General features: G+C 40.3%; 2 protein-coding genes across 6 annotated transcripts; one reads left to right on the forward strand and one right to left on the reverse strand.

The window, feature by feature from the left end:
* Positions 1-5,916: 5,916 nt before the first annotated feature.
* On the forward strand, positions 5,917-19,075 carry LOC109426924 (far upstream element-binding protein 1). 4 transcript variants are annotated; one of them, XR_002134086.4, is made up of 7 exons: positions 5,917-6,506; positions 7,443-8,513; positions 8,660-9,075; positions 9,145-9,263; positions 11,099-11,283; positions 11,404-11,791; positions 16,586-19,075. XR_002134086.4 is itself a non-coding variant. In XM_019702484.4 (6 exons), the coding sequence occupies exons 1-6, from the start codon at positions 6,426-6,428 to the stop codon at positions 11,698-11,700; spliced, it is 2,169 nt and encodes a 722-aa protein (XP_019558029.2). In that variant the 5' UTR covers positions 5,917-6,425; the 3' UTR covers positions 11,701-11,796. The 4 variants fall into 4 exon arrangements, 1 of the variants encoding a protein (XP_019558029.2); XR_002134087.4 differs by having other exon boundaries at positions 11,117-11,283; XR_002134088.4 differs by having other exon boundaries at positions 11,126-11,283.
* On the reverse strand, positions 17,822-22,300 carry LOC109623333 (retinoid-inducible serine carboxypeptidase-like). Of its 2 annotated transcripts, none has more exons than XM_062843395.1 (4): positions 21,389-22,300; positions 21,100-21,311; positions 20,488-21,040; positions 17,822-20,430 (listed from the first exon to the last, which is right to left on the reverse strand). In XM_062843395.1, the coding sequence occupies exons 1-4, from the start codon at positions 21,435-21,437 to the stop codon at positions 19,949-19,951; spliced, it is 1,296 nt and encodes a 431-aa protein (XP_062699379.1). In that variant the 5' UTR covers positions 21,438-22,300; the 3' UTR covers positions 17,822-19,948. The 2 variants fall into 2 exon arrangements, with proteins under 2 accessions (XP_062699379.1, XP_019933431.3); XM_020077872.3 differs by having other exon boundaries at positions 21,100-21,335.
* Between the last annotated feature and the right edge of the window lie 506 nt (positions 22,301-22,806).

Below are 22,806 nucleotides of genomic sequence, written 5' to 3' on the forward strand. Positions count from 1 at the left end.
TCATTACGCAATCCCTTGATTATATATTTCAACGTCGCCGAAACACTGAAGTCACCTTTCTGCGCCATAGCGTCGACGCGATAAACATACGATTCGTACGACTCATTCTTCTCAATCTTCACTGCCTCCAATTGTCGATGGATATCCGCTTCGTCGAAGGTTTCAGGGAATGCCAAAATCAGCTGATCTTTGAATTGGGCCCAGTTGAAAATTCGCTCCTCGTGCCTCCGATACCAATTAGCCGCTGCGCCGCTCAGACGAGTTGAAGCATATAGCAAACACACTTGCTCCGACCAGCCGTACAAAACACGAAAATGGTCGATTCGACGCAACCATTTCACTACGCCGTCACCTTCTGAATACTCCGGAATCAATTTGCCGACGTCGTGTGGATGAAGAGCGATGCCCGGTGCTGGTGTAGTTGGTTGAGTTTGCATTGCGACGCCTCGCCTTTCGCCGTCGGTTCGATCGTCGTCCGTCTCGTCGCTTGTGACGTCGAAAAAGGGCTCGTCCTCCGATTGCTGCTGCTTCTTCTGTTTCGCCATGTTTCTCGTCACTGGCATAGTGTAAAACGATCCGTCGTCGCGCTCCAAATCCGTCGGAGTTTCTGCTACGGATCTTCCGCTATGCACCGCCAGTACGTCCGGGGGAATCCCACTTCTGATCTGAAGACGGGGATCCGGATGGCCAATAATATACGACGAAATAGTTGGAACAAATTTTAATGGCTGCCTTCGTGTTGACAATTTTCTCAGACTGCTCGTCCTGCTGTTGGAGAGATCAACTCTCTGATTCTCTACACCGAACTCTACCCTACACTGACTACACTCTAAACCAAAACACCGCTTTTCTTCATTTAATTCAAGAAGTTTACACCATAAAATATATTTTCAAAAATTTTAAGATTTTTTGCAACACTCCTTGTTTAGCACTCAATTTTGGGTAAATTTTGTTTACCGTGTATGTCAAACAGGAACATTTGTTGTCAAAAGTGAGCCAATGTGATGTCTTTTGCAACACGCCGTTTCACTTTCGTTACGTCAAGGTTGACCTCGAATGTCAAACAAGACCTTCTCATAAATATTATATTTTCGAGTTTATTAACTATTCTGTCCAAGGGGAGGATCACTCTTGAAAAATCTAATGCATGAAAAGAAATATTTGCATTTAAATGCATTTGAATGCAATCATTCATTAGTTCAGTAAACTGAAAAACCATGGCTTACTGCAATGATTGACTGTTGACAGTTGTCAATGTTGCTTCATGAGTTTCAAAAATGCTAAATGACTGACCAGCACAGCGATATAATTCACCTTTTGCGCCCAAAGATCTAGTTGTATTCTATAAGCGTTCGGTGAGACTGTTGGCAGGACGATAATGTAACTGGAAGGAATATGAATATTTGAAAGAAAAAACTCTCCTGGTTTAGTTGGCTCGGCCGGTTCCACGCGAAGGTAGAGATACCAGTCATTAGGCAAAGGCAAACGAGAATTCAACGGGGTTATCCAGCAATTTCCGTGCAAACCACAGACCTTGTAAAAGTTTCTATTAACCCTAAAAGGGATACCTTCATGGCCTCAGTTTCGTCACCTCGCTGAGTGTGTTCCATCAAAGACGAGCTCTGAAAGGCGCCTGGGGTCCAATGGACCCCAGGTATCCCTTTTAGGGTTAAAGGTCTTCATGTATCAGGCGTAGCTGACTCACATTTAGTTGGTCGAATCGTGTGCCAGTGGAGATGAACCTTGAGATGATCAATTTTACTCATCAAGGGGTAATCGAATGTCAAGAAAATTAACCTATTGTTCACTTAAAATAGTGCTTCTATATTCACTGTATGTATTGTATTCTTTGTTTATTATTGCTTTCCTTTCAATGAGTTTCCATGGATAACAGATTAACTGTAGAGTTGGTCCTGTCGGCAGATTGCAGCCAGACCCTGGACATCTAGTACCAGTATGTTTTTATGTTAGAGAAACCAATCCGACAGTCCTTTCCATCCGAAGCCAAAGCTGCTCCTGCAAAGATTTTAGCGATAAAAGTTTGTCGGCCTTTGATTGACAGCACTTTACTCACGGTTTTGGTGCAAGTTTCAATTTTCAATTATGGAAACTTTTTAATCAATAAATATGGAATCCATCACAACGGTTGACATTAGCGTATTTCAATGCTAAGTTGATGGAAAATATTAAAATGCATTTTTATGCATCAAATGCAGATTTAATGTACATTCAAAGAGTGATACGCCCCTTGATTCTGTCACTGTTTAAGTTGGGAAAAAATACCATTGAGATCAGAAAAGCATGCTCTTTCGTATTATGCAGCAAAACCGAGAAAATATTTTTCATTTTAGGACCCTATTGGCTTCTTTAGTGGTGTTGAGATAATTCCATATTCTGAATCTGCATGCTAAACTGAGCCGAAATCCAAATTTTCATCAATTTTGGTGCCCGGGAACCTATTTAAAAATCAATTCTGGAGCTCGATTTGAAAAGGTCGTATGTGCTTTTGTCGATTAAAAATTCGATCAGTTTGATTCGCTTATTATAGCAAAAATCGCTGAAATTGAACAAAGTTGATACATACAGCTGAATCATCACAAAACAGGCTTTCCGTTCCATCATTAAAAGTCTCCACAATATCTTCCATATTGCTACAATAACTTAAATAAACTGATCGAATTTTATATCGATGTTGCGTACAGTTTCAGTACGCTTGCTGTTGAGTGGAACTGGTAACTCAAAAGCAAGAGAAGCGGCGGTGCGAAGGCCAACGGTGGTGATAATTTTACAGCTCGGCAGTGTCGTTCGGTTAGTGAACGAGAAAGGGCACTGCAGTTAGGTACGTTTGTCCTGAGAGCGAATACCACATTGTAAGATTTAATACCTAGCAATGTAAAAATGTAATAATAATTGAATAAATAAATTGCAGTATTGAAGCTGCTTGGAGTAAGAAGCTGCTGTCGATGGGTGGTTTTAGTTCCGCGGCAAAGCATCCCTAACAATCGACAAATGTACATACGACCTATTCAAATCGAGCTCCAGAATTTGAAATTTGTATGGGAGCGATTTGTCGAATCACCCCTCGTCGCATTTTGTACTGAGCGGAGCTGTCAAGCAGTTGCCCAGCTGTCAAAAGGTGATTTCAAAAAATCTCTAAAATTGATTTTAGATACCAAAATAAAGTTCTAAAAATCTGAAAAAAATCATAGCAGCTCAGAAAAAGGTGCTCTTTTGTTTAAAAATAAAAAATCATTGATTTTTTCTTAATTTAAAAACCCAATTTGATATTGTATTGTGCATCCTACCCGGATAAAACCTAATCATAGAGTGTTTGGTGAAAACCATTCCTGCACCATACAGTGTGCCAGCTACAATAATATATATTGTAATGGAATGGTTCACTAAAAGCTTCGCACATTGTAGCTACTACCATACACTCAAGTTAATTTACTGATAGAATCTAAGTGCAGAAAGCACATAGATTACGAATGAGACAGAAAAAAATCGATTTATGTGCAGCTAATGGAAATTAAAAGTTACATTATTGCATTTCATTCCACCTATAATACATTCAGAGGGAAGCAATATAAAAAGCAACCCTGTCATCATGAAATCCAAACCCAAGCATAACGAACGTGAAACGCGTGGCGCGCGCAGATGACACACATTTTGCCGTGGAAAATTTAAAAGTTTCATTCTATACGTGGTGTATCGTGGACCGAGTCGTTTGCTGTTTTTTGAAGGTAAGAAGTCAGCTTATTATTCAGACTTAACAAATATGTTCATGCTACGCACATCCCTTTTGTATTTTGTAGAGAATTGCACTAGAATGTCACTTCGCCATCGTCAGGAAGGACGAATTCCAGAACGATTTGGGAGATGCCGGATACATCTGCGATTAGGAGCAGTGACGACGCGCTATGTACAGCTTAATTACCTAGTTATTAATATTATGTGAAGTGTTTAAGTTCAATAAAAGCAACTCGGTCGTAGAATACGCGAAATTTGGATTTATTTACATTTTGAAGCTAATTCCACGTGTAAATCGTGTTATTATTCGTCATAATGAAAACTATGCACTGAACGATTGAAAACCAATAGCGGCGCATATAAATTCTATCATGATTGAATCGGCAAAGATTCAATAGCGCTGCATATAGTTTCCAAGTGTAAAAGCAACTGGTCACAATCTAAGTGCAGAATTTTTAAATTTAATATGTTATTTATTCTGAGTGTAGACTAATTTCAAGACCTCGATGTACCAAAGAAAACCATTACATTTTCTGTGTCCATCCCGGTACCCAGTAAATATTCATTACCGTGTATTTTTTTCTGTGTAAATAACCTCTTGTGTAAATTATATTTAGCGTGTTACACCGATCTGACAGCTCTGACAGTAAGGGACTAAATATAAATTACGTAAAGTGGGTACCGAGGATTGTTCACAATCTGCGAACTTGACTGCGGAAAAAATCGCGACCATGACACCGCTGCTACTACCGTCTACCCCCGTTGGTTTGAACGACACCTCATGCAAACCAACGGGGTTCATTTTTAGTTTGAACATCTAGTAACCCTGGGAGCATCAAAAAACATAATGCTGGTTGCCTTATTTGCTGTTTTGTTTTGATTATGCGTTCCGTTTCACCCCGTTCCATGGGCAGAATGATGTTTGAATCATTTTTAATTTGAACGATGTACAGATAAGCGGGGGTCAAATTAAAGTGTTCAGATTAGATGCGGTTAAACCAACGAGGGTAAACGGTATATATTTACTTAGACCGTTCGCAATGCTGTTTTATTTTGTATGGCGAGTTTTAAAATTTTTAAAACTCGCCATACAAAATAAAACAGCATTGCGAACGGCCTTACATTCGATTTTTATGTAACAATATATTATAATGTTTTTCTTACGTTTGAACCACAGACAAACAGACGTATAATTCTATGGTATTGTCGTCGCAGTTGAAACCCGAAGTTTCCCCACACGCGACAATCGACTTTTCTCCAAATCTATACGTGAAACCTTACGTCGGACCCCGCGTCGGACATAGTGCGTTGGATAGCGGACCTGGTCCTCTATCCAGCGCACTGTGCCCAACGTACGTCCGACGCACGGTTTAGGAGAAAAATCAATTTTCGCGTGTCAAAAATTCTGATTCTGAACTGTATGAAAAATATTGTATGTTGCTTTCATAACAAAACGCGCTGCCAACTTCCAGTTGGCATTTCTGAATCATCGCAACGAATCAAGCATCACCTCTGCTGCTGTTTGTGTTAGTGAGATCGGAGAAACGTCAGACTCCCGCCTGCTGATTGGCTGCGACGACTCTGGCGACGGTTTCATCCGCGACGGATTCAAATCAGTTGTCATTGTTGACGGTTTCCCCCCTTATCGAACGCGAGATAAGGAGGGAAACCATCAATAATGACAAACTGCAAGCCGTCTTTCAGTGTAGTGTAGATCTACTCTTCACGCTAAGATCAGTTTACCTTTTTTCCAAAAAGTGCACAACCGCAAATATGCGTAAATGATACAAAACTCAAATATGGGTAATGTGGACACAAATATGAGTAATTGTAACCCAAATATGGGTTAATTTTACCTTTAAATGCGGATGTGCACTTTTCCAAAATATGAGTTTTATTTACCCATATTTGCGTAAAGTTTACGCAAATTTGAATAAAATTTACCCATATTTTAGAAAAATAGGTAAACTGATCTTAGCGTGTTGGGTAAAATAAACCGTGTATTTTAAACCCAAAAAATAGTAATCTTTATTTTCCGTGTGGGCGAAATCGATGACGTTTCGGATTTCGCCCGTGTCGGTAGTAAATCCATTTCGACAATCTTGGTCCAAACCCACCACCAGAGTTCGCCCGGCCGCGGTTCGCCCCATCACGAATCGAAAGCCGATCGCCGCGTCATTCATCAGTTTTCTCTTGCCGTGAGTGGTTGGTCGTGCTTCTTGTGTGATGTGCGGAAAAATTGTGTCCATACCCGTGCCCAGCAGCAGTAGCAGCAGATTATTCATCCATCAGCAGCAGCAGCAGCGCTACCTTTTTTCTTTAGTTTTTTGTTAAGTTTTCCACCCGGAAAAACGGTTTTCTCTTCAGTTTCGCGTTCCGGCATTAGTGATTCCCGAGGAAACAAAAACCCGTTCCGATGAAAAAACGGTCCAAAAGAAGTGAAAAATCCCTTTCCCGACGTTAGGAATTTTATTCAGTGCCAAGAAGAAGAGGAATAAAAAGTAGCGATAGACGGCTGCCACAGCGACGACGGAGTGACGATAAACGGACAAAAAGAGTAGCTCGCTAATTACGACGGCGACGAAAAAGCGCGTTTTGTGCGAGACTGTGGTGTTCTGGGAGTGCAATTTCCGTGCGAGGACCGTTTTTACTTTATTGGTTTATTTATTTTAATAATGAGTGATTTTTCCAACCAGAACTCGCAAAATTTTAGTCAATCGTCAGCATTTGCAGCCGCTTTACAGAGAGCTAAACAAGTGAGTAATGGGGGGCAGGCGTAGGTAGAAGATTTTTTCTAACGTCGACTGATTCAGCAACGCGGGTAGACCATTTTCTGCGTGTTATCTTTCCCGTTCGTTCCCGGGGGAGAAGGCGTGCTGAAAATTTTAAAATGCATGCAGAGCGTCTCGATCGAAACCGGGAAAATGGCGGCCGCTGCCTGTGCTGCTAGGTACAAGTACAAGTGCGGCGAGAACGAACAAAAGTGAACACAGCAGGCGAAAAATCGATAATGCTAGCGGTGGTGGGTAGCTACTTCGCTCGTGCTCTTCGTTTCCCATCGCAGCAGCTCCGATCCAACATGGTTGCGGCGTTGGAGATGGGCGAGGCACAGCACACACAGGATGTGGGGTAGCGAGGGGGGATTGGGGAACGGGAGGCTTTTGGTTAGTTGGTTGGCTCGTTGCGGTCTAGAATAACGGGATGGTGGCTTAGTTTTTTTCTTGTTCGTAAGGATCCTTTTTTTCGATTTTCCTTACAAATGCGTAGGTAAAAAGAATGATGGTAGCAATTTGCGACGTTTAAAACCTGGAAATACAGTTAGTAGACGATTTTTCTTCAAGGCCATAAGGTAAATGACCTTATCCTTAACACCGCTATTTGGTTTAGTGCGAGCTCCATTTTAACATACCTATCTCGAACAGTTTTTCCTGTTATTTATGGTCGTCGGCATATTCGATAGTAGTGTGTAGTGTTTGGTATTCAGGTATCAGAAATTTAAGATAAAAATGTGTCAAAACTTGTAAAGCAGCCAACCAATTTCGATTGAGACGTTATCTGTGTGTAGGAGTATTTAACGTTACATTTCTAACTGTTTATTGACGACAGCGGAACGCAGTTCTAACAAAGATAGTGATAGCAAACTAGGCATTGACGTTGTTCCAAATTATTACATTTGTTTCCCCCAAAAAAAGATTGCCGCTAAAATACACCCGGGTGGTAACCAACCGGTTAAGAGATCGATTGAGGACGACTCGGGACCAGAATCGAAAAAGTTTGGTGGACAGCCCGATTATAATAATGCCCATTCGCCGACTGGCATGAGTCCAGCTGCTATGCAAGCCGCTGCTCAAGCTGCAGCCGTAGCCGCACGTTTGTCGCAAATCAACAACAACTCAAACTCGAACCAACCCGCCGGAGGAGCACAAGATCCAGTCCAGAGAGCACGTGACCTTATTAGCAAAATGGTGAACCAACAGGGAGGCGGTGGCCACAATGGCCCAATGGACAATGGCAACCATGGAGGCGGTGGCCGCGGAGGATTCGGCGGAGGCCCAGGAAACTTTAACAACCAACCCTTCCAGGAGATCATGATCCCCGGTTCCAAGGTGGGACTGATCATTGGCAAAGGAGGAGAAACAATCAAACAACTACAGGAGAAATCCGGAGCCAAGATGGTCATCATCCAGGATGGACCAGGACAAGAAATGGAAAAACCCCTACGTATTTCCGGCGACCCACAAAAGGTGGAGCATGCCAAACAGCTGGTCTTTGAGCTTATCCAGGAAAAAGATAACTACAACGCCCAGCGGCAACAGCAACAACAGCAGGCACCAATGAACGGAACCGAACAGGCGGAAGTCTTCGTTCCGAAATCGGCAGTTGGCGTCGTCATCGGAAAAGGAGGTGACATGATCAAGAAGATCCAGGGCGAATCTGGTTGCAAGCTGCAGTTCATCCAGGGTCGTGGCGACGGACCGGGTGACCGTCGATGCATCGTGCAAGGGTCCAGGGCTCAGGTCGAAGAGGGAAAACGAATGATCGAGGAGCTGATTGAGAGCGTCCAACGCCGAGAGCAAGGCGGCGGTGGACGAGGAGGTCGAGGTGGTGATCGGGATGACCGTGGCGATCGGGGAGATCGACAGCATCGCGGTGGCCGTGATAACCACGACAACGGCAACAGTGGACAGTATGGAAACGATTTCGGTGGTCCGCAAGTCACACGAGAAGAGTACACGTTCACGGTTCCGGTTAACAAGTGTGGTGTAAGTATCCTTTCGTTGATTAAAATTGATTTTTGTACTCCTTTGGACATCGGCTCTAAAACCAAAATGTCAAAAAGTTTACTTAATGTTCGGTATTTTATGTATTGTGAGACACCTTAACCTACAATTATCGAATCTTCCAATAGATTATCATCGGTCGCGGTGGAGACACGATCAAGCAGATCAACCAGCAGTCTGGAGCACACACAGAAATGGATCGCAAGGCGTCCGCTAACCAGACGAACGAGAAAACATTCACCACCAAGGGTGAACCACACCAAATCGAGGAAGCCAAGCGATTGATCCAGGACAAGATCAACATGGAGATCAATCTGGTCTACGTCGGTACCTCGACTGCTCCCGCCCAACAGTATCAGAACAATGGCCAGCAGAATGCTTACGGTCAGAGCTGGGGTGGCTACCAACAGCAGTCGTGGGATCAAACCCCGCAGGTACAAGCCAGTCCGGCGTCCGCTGCGGCTGTCCAACAGCAACAGCAGCCTGGCGGCGGCGGCGGCGGTGGCCAGGCGGACTACTCCCAGCAGTGGATTGAATACTATCGGTTAGTACCGATGCAGCCTTCCTCAAACTCCTCCGGGCATCTGAATCGATCTTGTTCATCCTCTTCCAGACAAATGGGAATGCACCGAGAGGCGGAGATGATCGAACAACAGGTCAAGGCACGACAGGCGGCGGCTTCGCAACAGGGTGCGGCGGCAGCGGTGGCAGCGACGGTCCAAACGACACAAGGTAATTTCGGTTGCGATATTCGCACGCAGAATCATTTCCGTGTCGAACCAACTTTTTCCAACATGAGCCATTTAAATCAGTGGTTTTCAACCGGGGGGTGGTGAATCATTTTGCGGATTCTAGGAGAATTATAACATTTGAATAGATTGTCCGTCATTCAAATTGAGGTGTTGAATGTTTCAATGGAATGCAAAAGTGTTCGGCGGGAGTTTCGAAATTTCGCTTGTTAATGTCGGAATCTTGTAATCTAAGTCCAATTTATGATGATGGGGTCTATGCTCTGAAATGTTACTCGGTAATTTGAAAAATCGTGATGTATCCTAATGATTTTCTAAAGAATACATCCAAAATGTTCACCGGAATATGTTCTAGAGTTCTAACGGATTCATTTTATTATTTTGAAAGAATTGTGGAGTTTGGGTTGCTCCGGCTTCCAGGGTTTTAAATTATGTCCATAAACTGCGTAGACCCAACGCCAACATAGGCCATATTAGACCCCCTCCTCATTTCTATGTGTAGACATACTAAGGCTGACACATTTCGATTTTCTCTTTTATGTCATGTCATTATGGATTTAACAATTACCTAACAATGTTTTTTTAGGAAAAATTTATTAAACTTCATCCTGCCTATCAACATGCACTTTCCTTATTGTACTTTTGGCGTTTCACATTTTATTTTAAATGTCTGAGTTGACAGAGAAGATCCATCGCATACCGTCTATACTGCCGGTGGAAGCATAACGGTCCCATGTGCATTTTTGGCAATATTGAGATTTTGCAGCTTATGAACATGAATCATAGTGTACTATCACATAGGGAAATAAAAACAGGTAGTTTGTTCCGTAAATTGTCGAAAAACGCCGATTTGTCACATTCTAAAAAGTGGACACATAAGCGTCACGTTTCATTGGAAATCCTATGGAACATTAAAATCGCCCTAACACAAAAATTAGTGCTCAAACTCGAAATTGGTTGATGTTAGAACACGTTTCGGCACTTATACTTCATAGTTGGGACAATTTACTTTTTTGAACTTTGGACGCGATTTTCTCGATTGTCTGTTTTTGCACGTGGGACATTTATGCGTCCACCGGCAGTATAGGACCATGTAGAAATGTGTTTCAAGTGCTCGTGTAAAAACTATATCCTTAACGTGGAACAATTCGTCATTGAAATAATCATCAACATCAAATTTTTAAAAGCAGTTTTCTCGTTCTAAACTAAAGTTTTTGCAACGAATTCACTGTATTTCTCATGAGGATAGGAATACAGTGAATACATTTTCATAATCATTAATTTCATTTACAGCGAAAAAACTGCTTTTCGATTTCGGAGAAATGATGACGAATGCTTGAGCCTTAATGTAACAAATGCTCGTCGTCATATTCCTGTTTTGGCTCAGAAGCTTAAATTCTGTCCGAAAAGTGAACAACAGAGGGCCTCTATCGACTCACACCTACTTTCGTATTTTTTTTTTCTCGTAGAAATGGTGAGTCAGCTGTTAACGTTATCATTTTAGGTATTTCTCATACTGTCAGGCCTCATACTGTTTCTGGAATTGATCATAGGGGAGGGAGATGCCTAATACGGTTAAGGTTGAAAACCACTGCTCCAAACTGAACATAACAATATTCTAACCGATGCAACTTGTTGTCATCTTCTTTTCTCTCGGACTGCCTTTTTTTACAATCGGTCCTTTCAAACATTAACAATTTCATATTGGTTTCTGTTAACTTTGGTTTGTGAATTTTTATTGGTTGTGTCAATCGATTCGCGGGCGATTTTTTGCTCCCCCTTTGTTTCCGTTACCGTTATGATTTCGAACCCAATTAGCTAATCAAACTGTCCAAGGTACATCAGTGGTTGCAACGAGCAATGCCGGAGCCCAGCAAGCGAGTGGCGGTGGCGGAGGCGGTGGTGGTCAAGCCGACTACAGTGCCGAATGGGCCGAGTACTACCGACGGCTCGGTAGGATCGACGAGGCCGAAGCAATTGAAAAGCAAATCGCTGCTAACAAGGTATAAGTGACCGCTGGACTACCAACGGAAACCCACGTATACTAACTTTTAGATCTGTTCGATTCGACGGTGGAATTTGTTCTTTTCTCCTTTTTATTTCCGTAATTACTACGATAATAGGCTGTGCCGTCTGGAGCTGGTAGCGGAGGCCAACCGGGAGGTGCTGCTGGACAGCAATTTGGCGGTGCAGGTGGAGCACCTGGAGGTGCCGGTGGAGGCAATCCCCAGCAGATGGCAGCCCAGCAGGCGGCCGGAGGTTTCAATGCCCAACAGTTCCAGCAGTACTACGCGGGGGCGGCAGCCGCCGGAGGACAACCTGGAGGGTACCAAGGCTATCCGTACGGGGGAGGATATCCGGGACAGCAAGGTGGACAGCCTGGCCAGCAGCAGGGTGGCCAGGGACCGGACAAAAACTAACCAAGCGTACGCTAATTGTGCGTACCACAGTCGAATGCTGAACTCACCCGACGACGACTAACTCCCCCTTCCAAATCTGTAAAATGTTAAGGTAGGTGCCATTGTGTACATGTTTTCTCATCATTGTTTCCTTGTTGTCACCATTTGGTTTCTTCTGTTGTCCTTTGTGTTTTACTTTTTGTTTGTTTTAACCATTTTATCTATTCGAGCGTACCTGTGTTACATATTTTTATGCTTCCTATTTTCACCTTATCGTTAATATATACCTTGATCCTGTGTAGCGTAAAAATATTGACCTACATGATTTTAAAACTTTTTAAATCTCTTCTGTTTTTATTATATATTGTCTAATTAAGATTTTTATGGTTTACAAGCACAATCCTTATAATCATAATTATATTTGATCAAATATGGAATGTATATTTACTTGTTATGATAAAAATAAGCCTAAACAAACTCCAGGAAAGATTATACAGTAGGTTATTTTAGATATGTGTTTCAAGAATATCATATTTTGGGTGTTAAAATTCAGCTCGTGCATTTCAGCAGTAACCAACAAATCTTCTCAGACATTTTTGCTTCCAAACATATTTCGAACGCTTTCTGTCAATCAGAGCACCCATCAAATGAGAAGCAAGTTCTTGTCAATTTAATGAATTGCCCCTCAAATGACTAGCTACTGCATGTTAGGTCAATGTCGGACCAAATTTTACCGAATGCTGGGTCACTGTTGGTTCAACATCGGATACCAGTTAGGTTAATGTTGCGTTTAGTGGACAAAACATAAGTAGTAAATGTTACATAGGGTAAACATTCATTTCGTCATATGCGCTAATTCCCGTCATATCAGATGAAAATAGCCGATAATAAAGTATATTCCAACTAAACTTAGCAATGACTCAGAGGGAAGCAAAAAGACCTAGACTATTAATAAACAACACAGACAGCACTGTAACTTGATCTTGAATAATTACGCAAAATTTCGTGTTTCAATGTCACTCCACTCACGACTTCACAATTTTTCTTGTTTTGCGAATGACGATGGCAACCGCACCGAATCAGCAGCTAGCCAAATTTTCTTCATCATCGTTCAAATTTCACTTCACCAGATTCACTTATTGACCTGACCTTTAATCCATACACCACAAAAGCTCTATGGCATTTGGATTTTACTGCTGTGGAAAGCAGCGAAAGCTGCTCAATTAATTACACTTTCTCTTTGGTCAACTGTAAGCCATCAATTGTCTTCGTCCCAGGCAAATGTGTGCGTGGATTTTCTCATGCATACGAAAAATCGTATTTCACATACACAGCGAAATATTTCTTCGTTGCAATGTGATGGCGTTCTATGATCTGGAAGGCATAAATATTGTAGTCGTTATCCCAAAGCTACATCTATCTCAACTTAAAAGCGTTCTACTAAATCGTGCTTTGAAAACATGATTTTGTTTTATGTTGTGAAGAATTTGACCGACTTTTCGAACACACAACTACGGTCAAATTAAAAATTTTGACCATCCTATACACCATAGTATCAGGTTTGGCGGGAATTAAATTCATGTTGTGCCCAAAATAGACGTGGACTATATGGAAATAGAATTCGAGGGACAATTGGCCGGCGTTAAATCAGACCGGACCATCTGTTTTCAAAGATTTCGGGAAAATGCCCTGCAAGAACTTGGAATGTCAAATGTAGTGCATTTTTGTCCGAAATACTATAGTTTCTTTATGTAGCAAAACATCTGCTTCAAAATAATGACGAAAAGTTCAGAGTTTTCGAATTCCCTCGCATATTCTTAACTATCCAAAAAACCGCGTAGTCCACTCTGACCGAACGCCGACCAATTATTCTATGTATCTTATTGTTTTAACCCAAACAGGTTCGCTGAACGAGAACTACGCTATAGTGGTGCGTCTTGCTTAACATCTTTGGAGGGTTAAGCAAATGGTAGTTGTTTTAAATTTACAATATGAAACCAAACTAGCCATGAGGCATTCGGCGAGGTGTAAGAATAAACACGACAAAGCTTAATGCGAAGCTACAGTATCAGTTCACGATATTGGACATGAATAGTTTTGTCTCTGGTTTAAAACAAAAAAACTGACAATGTAATGTGTTTCGTTTTATTAATCAATGCTACAATGTTTAAGACAACATTACAAAAGGGCGAACACGATGAAATTGCCACACAGAAAATATTGTATAACTTTTGATTGCGTTCGCCAAAATAGCTAATTTTTTACCATGAATAGTATATAATGTGTAGCTAATACCATAAAATTTTCATTAAAATCGGTTGCGTAATGGCGGAGATATCGTTGAAACAAGAAAATTGCCACTTGAGAATCTTGTACAAACAAACATTTTGGAAAATATCACTTTTTTGCCGTTTCAACGCTGGCGCCAAAAATACTGAACCGATTTCAATGAAATTTTTTTTGTACGTAAAGTATGTATGTAGAAGTAGTTTGTCAAAATTTCATTCAATTTGATCATACCGTTAAAAAGTTATAGTCATATATGTCGCACTATGTCACAATAAGCAGATGTGATTTTTGGTATAGTGAAATTCAAACTGCTCTTACATTGAAAGTACTCAACAAAAATGGCTGAAATTTTCACTGTAAACAGTTTAACACAACAATTTTACACTGTCAAAGTTTTATAAAAATCGTGACAGTGTTACCAGTTCTACAGTCAAAATAGTGCACGCGGAATTTAAAGTTTCCAAAAAGTACCTAAAATTTACCTTGAAGCGATTTGAGTTTTGGATATTTACTAGAAAAAGTACTGAACCGATTTCGATCAAATTTTTACCACTTAATTGATACTATGTTAAGAATATCGAGTGAAATTTTCAAACGTTTTGATGAGGTAACAAAAAAGTTATAGCCTAAATAATTTTTTGAAATGGGTGTACAAGTTTTCTAAAATCTCATTTTATGATATCGACAATATATGCGCCAATACTCAACCGATTTTAATGAAAATTTTATGGTATTAGCTACATATAATATACTATTCATGGTCAAAAAATTAGCTGTTTTGACGAACGCAATCAAAAGTTATACAATATTTTCTGTGTGGCAATTTCATCGTGTTCGCCCTTTAGATACAGGTTTTTTTCATCATGCACCTACTGGTATGTGTGTTATAGGGATGATTCGAAGTGTCAATCGTCTATAATCCACTATCAGAATTGACCTTTTGCCACCACAACAGCGTTTAATTCAAAGCTGCGCAATATAAGTCCTACCAGTTGACTGCTAAGATTGACGATAACGATAGGCAACGATTTATTGTTGGCTCGCACTTTAGATCACTATAATTTTCAACTGATGTGATGGTTTGGTGTTCTAGCCGAAATTTAAAACTTTCGACTAACTTGCAACACTTGTTGTTATGCACTACATACGAAAATATCATTCTAGTAAGTCTTCAAATCTGGAGAAATTTCAGTCGAAGAATCACTCAACTGGGTGTGAATTTAATTATTCATGTGAAGTGCATAATCAATCACACAGTGTCTGTTATTTTGAGCACTTTCCCACTAACGGACATAACACTGGCGAAATTTCCATCGACCACGCTTCTAACGATCATTTTAAATCTTTATAGTTGTGACTTTCACAACCAGAGGCGCGCGCATAATTTTTCTTTGCGTTTGACGTTTCACACTAGTGCTTTCTATTGACGATATTACACAACGCAGTGTTTCATGCATAGTATTAAGCGTATTTTACCACGTACAGAAAATTAAGTTATATGCTTCAAAACTGACGTTATAGCGGAAAAGCGCCTTCCCTACTGAAGGTCACGGTATTCGGACAAGGCACGATATTTGTAGTAAACAAATTTTACAGCATTGAAACGGTCTTGGCGACGCCTTTTTCTGTTGTTTTGTTTAATCAATGGTGGATATACGCTGCTAAAATGCATGTACACCCGATTCTCTTTCTACGCGAGTAATACCTTCGTATAATGTAAACAAAACGTCTTTGATACAAATTTGGAAAAATCATGTAAATAAGTAATTTGATTTCTGGACGAATCAAGTTAAAGTAAGACTGGAAGACCATGTTGCATTGATTTTTTTTTACACATTTGAACATATCCGTGTAAAAGGAGAATCGGTGTGTATACTTTAAATCAGTGGCGATTCCCTAACCTCAAATCTACCTGTTCAACGAATGTAAATAATTGAATTTTCTTAACAAATTTGCTTGTAGTTTGTAGGAAATGACGAGAGTAGCCGTTTCCGTCCATTTGCAATTTGATTCTGATCCTGAATCCTGCGCAAATGCAAGTTTTAGGGTCCTTGAACAGGTAAAAAGTGAGGTTACGAGACGCCACTGCTTTAAATAAATATGCAGCCATCTCCCCCGTTGTTTGAGTTAACCCGGACATGATATTAGTTCTAGTCAGCAGAATATTTATATTGATCATAAAATCGTACAGTATTTCTTCTTATTAAGTTGAAAAATACAATTTCCACAGCAAATCGTAAGTATTTATTTTTTCCTGGAGTTTTAGGTCACATCGAATTTGTTTGTAAAATTATAATATCATGGCTTAAATAACATTTCATCAACTAAATGAATTTATTAAGGTTTGTTTAGGTGGTTGGAATCAATTGTTATCCCTTTCTGTAGGTCTGTATTTCATTGTGAAATTTGAGATTGATTGTGTACTTTGACTCATCTAATAAGGATATTTTCCAGTATGCTACTCGAAATCCATTAAATGCTATATTGAATACTTTATTATTTTTATTGCTAGTTTTAAGTGCCTTTTCTTTATTTTATAAATCCTTTCGTTTCTCGACAAACTATATAAACATCATCAAAACCATATTTTCTTTCTTTTCAATAATGTTTTTTACAGATTATGAATGCTATATAACCATATGTATCAACTATTCGACAAAATACAGAGTAACAAAACTAGCGTTAAAGCTATGTAGGTCAAATGGAAAACTAGAGTTGATCACAGCTTAATAGTGAAGGCAGAAAAACACAGACACACTAAACGTAGCCATTAATCAAGAAACTGAGAAGAACAAGAACATTCAACTTAACGTAAACGTAAAGAAAACATAGTAAACTAAACATTAATCAATTGCATTCAACTTCAATAGAATCTATATGTGTATGTGTCCGTTTGAAACTTTAGGTTTTGGATGGGTTTGATTCCGGGTATGACGGTACCGTGCAAAGTAACTGTTCTACACAAAACTGCGACGAAAAAATACAACCAAGAACTGTGCGGTGCATTCCCTGCAATAGCCTCCTAACTACGGCGGGTTTTTGAGGGTTCGCTTTTGTGTCAGTATTTTACCCGAAAGCGAATTCTCCCAGTTATATTGGCGCTTCCGGTTACAATGCTATGATATGAGTTGCATTTTAACGATGGTATATGTGTTTTTCGAATTATATGCTTTACCAAATGATGTAATTAGACAATTCCATATAGATGCCACTTTCACACGATTGAACTAAATACTAAGTTTATTAAATGAACTGATATCACACCGTTCTTATATTATTATATTTATCATTTCATTTACCTTACCATAAACATCTATTTTACTAAATAAGAAAAATGGCCATTTTTCTTCTTGCATTTATACTATTTTATTACCAATCGTATGTCCCTTTCTTTATTTTCTCAAGCTTCTTTTTACTTTCATCAACAAGTTCATCAAAAACAGACGCTAGCAATGCAGATTTTAGCTAAAGTTGCCGGAGGATACTGGCGTAGGGACGTACGGGGAAAACATAATGCGAGTTTGAACTCGCCCGACCGGGAAGGTAATTTCATTCAGTAATCTATTGCTTTATGATGATTTTTATAACTGAATTTACCATTATATGATATTATATCTGTAACATTCTCGCCACTATATGAAACTGTGTAATGATGTGTTATCTTATTAAACCATACACAATTTACCATTGAATGACACATTTAGCTTAATTCTAAATGCATTGATTTTCTTATATCAACGTGTTATTCTTCAAAGTGTTTTAAAAATGGTCAACATTCTTATGTATCAAATGGACTTTTGAATAACTTTATATAATTTTATCTCCGGAATTGTTTAAAACTGCAACAGCTAAAGTGTGTAATTCGATTGCCTCCCCCCAAAAAAGGAACGTCGCCTAGTGTGGTGATCAAATCGGCACGTTCGGAACCGTTGGAAATTGTGGAACAGTGAAGAATCAAACACAACAAAAACACTACAAAGTTCTCAGTCTCGTTATCATACTCTTGTGGTTTAATAGTCCAGTAAATACCCAAAACAGAAGCAAAGAAAAATGAACAATAGTAACAGACGAGCAAGCAAAGACACTTTTAAAGGTGATAATGATAAACTCAGAAAAGCCAAACATAGAACAGTTCAGAAGACAGTTTCAAGCAAAGATAAAAACAGTGAATCGATCAATGGCAAAAAGTGACTGGAGAGCAGTTTCTGAAAGGACTCCTCCCTCCTGTAATGCAGGCAAACCAAACAAGGACACGAAACATGATGACGGAGTGTGAACCCAAGGTGAGATTGTATCAAGAATGCGTTACATGTAAATTATTTGGGTTTTTATTTACTACTGTTTGATTACTTTTGTCACTCACATAATGCGTGTCACAGTGTTATACACGCAATCCATATAATAATAAACATATTAATGAGAAAATGTGTGTAGTCAAGGGTTTATTAATTCCGTAGTCTTACGAGAACGTTCAAATACATCCTCCTATAAACAAACAGATTATCCAATAACATAATTTAGTACAATAAGATACCATTCTTTCTCTACACCTATATTGCACATTACATGAAGCAACAGTTTTTATCTCAACGGTACTGCTCTAAAAACATCAAAGTACATTCTTTTATTTTCTATGTCACTGCAATCTATTTCCAATTGTTCACCTGAATAAATTTCGAACACTGATTAGATTCACTTATTCTAGATAGGAATAAAGAAAAAAATGTGTCAGTGTGCAAAAGTTTGTTCCGTTCAATCGCAGCGCAGCAGAACGCTAGTAGCAGGATGTCTAGAATCCGACTGCCGAACCGACACTGCAAACGAAGCAGCTTTCCGTTTAAGGATCTCTCCCAGAGTGCACGGTGATGATGGCTCCATCTACAGCAGTAGTGTTTATGATCTCATTTTTTTTTCTGAGTTTACACATCGTTTTGTTTGCATCCAGATGACGTGTAATGCAACCAGCGTTAGGGAAATTGAAAATTTTCCTACTGTGGTGAATGCAGGTAATTGTTCTGAAGAGCAAGCAAAGTGAGTTACTTGTATCTTTTTCTTGTTTGGTTACACATTTGGTTGTCACATAAATACAGCTGTTCGTCATACCCAATTGAGTTTGCAGTCTATTGACTCGATGACATCCTACTTCTGTCCGAAATAGCCTTACATGACCCGCAAGATTGCTGCTAAGAGTACAGGAAACACCCTCATCAAAACTAAAGCTATTTATAAATAGAGGGCGGGTATCTATTCATCTTACTAGGGATGTTTAAATTCGTGTGTTTTTAGTTATGTGCTCAGGAACGACAAGCTAACTATACACTGTGCTAATAATAGCTTTTTGATAAATATCATACATTATGAAAAAAATGTACATATTTTTGCGCAAATGTGTGTCCACTCCATCCATGTTCTTATTATTTTGAATATTGTAAGGTTAGGGACTGTTGGAAGATAAAAAACGCTGTAATTCTCCTTTGTTGATCCTTGGTGATTTTTTTTTAATTTTTTATTTTTTGATTCCAAACGGCATTATTATTTATTGAGTTCTATGCCAGACCACTATTCCCAAAAAAAAAAACAAACCCTAGGCTTTTGTTTCTCATAATGATCCATTCCAATTCTCCAGATAAACATTTCTCAGCATTCCGGAATGCAACCTTATTCTCAAAATATGTCATTAAAAGCTTTCGAGGGAATGGTTGCTAGAAAATGGTTTTTGGTTTGGTCGGTTTTTACCATGATTTTAACACTACATATGCATATACCAGTTGATAATCTTGAATCAAAAAGGTTTTTCGCGACTCCCGAAAGGGTTGCTCGTTCGATTTTTCTGTACTGTCGGCGAGATTGTTAGTTCTAGTATAATCAAACAGATATGCCTGTTGTTTTAGCCGAAAATAGATGATTGTTATGATAATTGCTCTCTGACGGCTTAACGTTCATAATCATGATTTTCTTTCGCAAAGAAACACCACACATTTCAAACTAGGACATGTTTCTCCAATATATATTGCACTGCTAGATGATTGTCAACAGGAGCCATGTGTCCAGCCCTATTTATCCAGTACATTGATAGCTTATCGTAGCATTTTTCGTAGCCTTCCAATACTCCTTTGTAGCCGATTCCTTCTCGCGGTGCACTGAGGTAACCTTCGCGCCCAGGCCACCTCAGTTTTTCAACCCATCGAACCGTTCCGGGAGTAGACACCACCAGGTCCAACTGTCCGGTGTAGATAATTATGTTGAGATCCGTGTCATTGAGTAGCTTTTCTACCACTTTCGTTGTTGGTTTCATAAAATCCTCGTGTAAAGCGTCGAAAACCATATCCTTTTGAGAGCCCCATAGCACATGGCTTGAAATACCTAATGCAGTGCCAACGGGGCCTCGCATCAGTTGATCTAACTTGTGCAAATTATCCGTTGCATGCACAATATGAAGGTCATCTACACCGTATTGTAAAACTAGAAAAGATGATTCCAATTTATGCTACGATAGTTGAAAAGAAAATTGCTACTTGCCTTCATCAACTTCTTTGACGAGCGATGCACTTGCGAACTTCTGAGGAGTCAATACATTGTAACAATCGATCCCAATGGCCTCTTTCGTCACTACTTGCTGCATATTTTTCCAAATATCAGTTGCTGCTTTGGTTTGGTTGTTGCGGATTAGTGTTTGAATGCTTTCTGCAGCTTTTTGAATCACCGCGTGGCCTTTGGTGTCCACGAACCCAAGGTTTAGGAGAAATTCCCCCCAGGACATAATCGAATCTTCCGGAGAAATCCATGGGGCTCCTAAAGCAACAGATCGCAAGTTACTGACTATCGAACGATCTTTAACAGCTCGATCAAGTTGATATGCGAATTGGACCGCCATTTTCCCGCCGTAGCTTTCCGAGAAAATGTGCAAGGGTGTTTCCCTAAACTCTGGGAAGACGTCGTAAAACTGCTTCATCAAGGTCACCAAATCTTGAGCAATCTGTTCGTTATTGCTTGATAGCAATGATGGATCGTCCACATAGCTGAAACCAGTTCCAACCGGATTGTCGATGAACAAAACGTTGCAGTTCTTGACCTAGAAACACCGGTTATAATTAATAAATTTTCTGTTCAATAAGCTCACTTGTGGTTAACCCATGTATGCGGTCTTTCGTGCAAGTCCAGATCCACAGGTCCGATTTCTTCAAAGTTTCCATAACCGGTTGAAGATCCACCAGGTCCACCTTGCAGCCAAATTACAATCGGCCGTTCAGAATAGTGGTCAACGCTCAGCTCAGCAACGTAGAGCAACCACCAGAACATATGAGCTCCCTGTCGTACTTCGACAAAGCCCCAATCCTGCTGACCTGGTCCGAATCCATGGTATTGAACTGAATACTATGTAAGTAAACATAAATTATCATAGTTTGTTGAAAATACTTACCCCCTGTTGCTTGAAAAATGCAGAGAATTATAATGTAATATTTTAACATTATCACGACGCACGTAGATTTGAACTGTGCAGTTATCCTGCACCCGATTTAATCAACACACCCCAACGATAAGTAATTTCTTTTATACTGCTCTCAACGATTTCACAACGAACATCTCAGTTCTAAGCGGTAGTATCTCTATCTACACGCAGGTATCATTAATTACCTGTAGTGTCTCGTTAATCGCTTCTGCGTTACATTTGCGCGCCTTAGAACAGAAGCTTTGCATATTGGAAATGTCACCCAGCGATTTGATTTATCGGGAAGTTCGACGCTCTGAAAGCACGTGATTGCTGACCGGCATGGCAGCACGCCGAATTTTAATGAATGAATATAGTGAAACTTGTGCAGGGCTGGTAGCGGAACGCTATCGGAAAAGCTCATCTGGATTTTCGTTATTTTCCATACCTTCTTACGCGCGTATCTTTGTGCGACAACGGAAGTAGGCGCATGGGCCAACTTTTCTTTGCCTGTCTTGTTAAGTTCAGCTACGATACCATCCTTACCACCTGCGTTGTTATTTTTGAGCTGGTAGATGACATCCCCGTCCTCTACATTGGAGTTGTTTCATATCCGTCCTTGACGTTGTCGTTTCCTGCGTTGTATTGGTTCCCGCATCCACGTTCTCCGCACCGTCCAGGTACTGATTGATGTGCTGCTGCATCCATCTTTCAATCACCTCATGTTTGTCCGCCGAGGCTCCCGTCCATTTTCCAGCATATTTCAACTCGTGATACGAAGCTATTTCGGTGCACGTTGAATTTCTATTAGAAATTCCGTTTTTTCTTGCACTAAGCTTTCTTCCAAACGTTTTTTTAGGGAGCATCCATTAATTACGTCACGCTAAAATTGGGAATTTTCGAACCCCCCCCCCCCCCCTCCCCCTTCGTACAGGTTTTTCCTATACCTAATACATGGCTCGTCAAACTTTCACAACCCCCTCCCCTCCCCCCTAGGACTGTGACGTACTTAATGGATGCCCCCTTATCGAATAAAGGCGGGTCTGCTACGTCCGCTCCTGTTTGTATCGTTCCACGCTCTACCGCTGCAGCATTACCTTTCGTATTGACTTCTCTCTGCACTTCTCGATAACACCGCTAGCCATGATGGTCTCCAATAGCGGAAGGTCCGAAAGAGCTTGAAACTATTGAGAAATCATCATGTCTACAGGTCGTAAGCCCTGATAAAGTGTGGAACGTTTTGATGGCTGTGATCCCTGACCATCATGTCAAAACCCAGGGATACCCAAGTGACCATACTGTTAGGGTGTAGGGGTTGCATGTGTGAGGCGCATATATTGACAGGCACTGCTATGGACCGTTAGGGCTGAGTAGGGTCGAGGAATGGATCTACGATTGCTGAATTATAC

This window comes from Aedes albopictus, unplaced genomic scaffold (assembly GCF_035046485.1).
Source record: "Aedes albopictus strain Foshan unplaced genomic scaffold, AalbF5 HiC_scaffold_19, whole genome shotgun sequence".
NCBI classification, from domain to species: domain Eukaryota; kingdom Metazoa; phylum Arthropoda; class Insecta; order Diptera; family Culicidae; genus Aedes; species Aedes albopictus.

Coding starts and splice junctions, on each gene's coding strand:
- LOC109426924 (XM_019702484.4), top strand. CDS start 6,426: ATGAGTGATTTTTCCAACCAGAACTCGCAAAATTTTAGTCAATCGTCA. Junction 8,514..8,659: donor TTCCGGTTAACAAGTGTGGT/GTAAGTATCCTT, acceptor ATCTTCCAATAG/ATTATCATCGGTCGCGGTGG. Junction 9,264..11,098: donor GACGGTCCAAACGACACAAG/GTAATTTCGGTT, acceptor GAACCCAATTAG/CTAATCAAACTGTCCAAGGT.
- LOC109623333 (XM_020077872.3), bottom strand. CDS start 21,437: ATGTTAAAATATTACATTATAATTCTCTGCATTTTTCAAGCAACAGGG. Junction 21,336..21,388: donor CATTTTTCAAGCAACAGGGG/GTAAGTATTTTC, acceptor CATAGTATTCAG/TTCAATACCATGGATTCGGA. Junction 20,431..20,487: donor CGTCAAAGAAGTTGATGAAG/GCAAGTAGCAAT, acceptor CATCTTTTCTAG/TTTTACAATACGGTGTAGAT.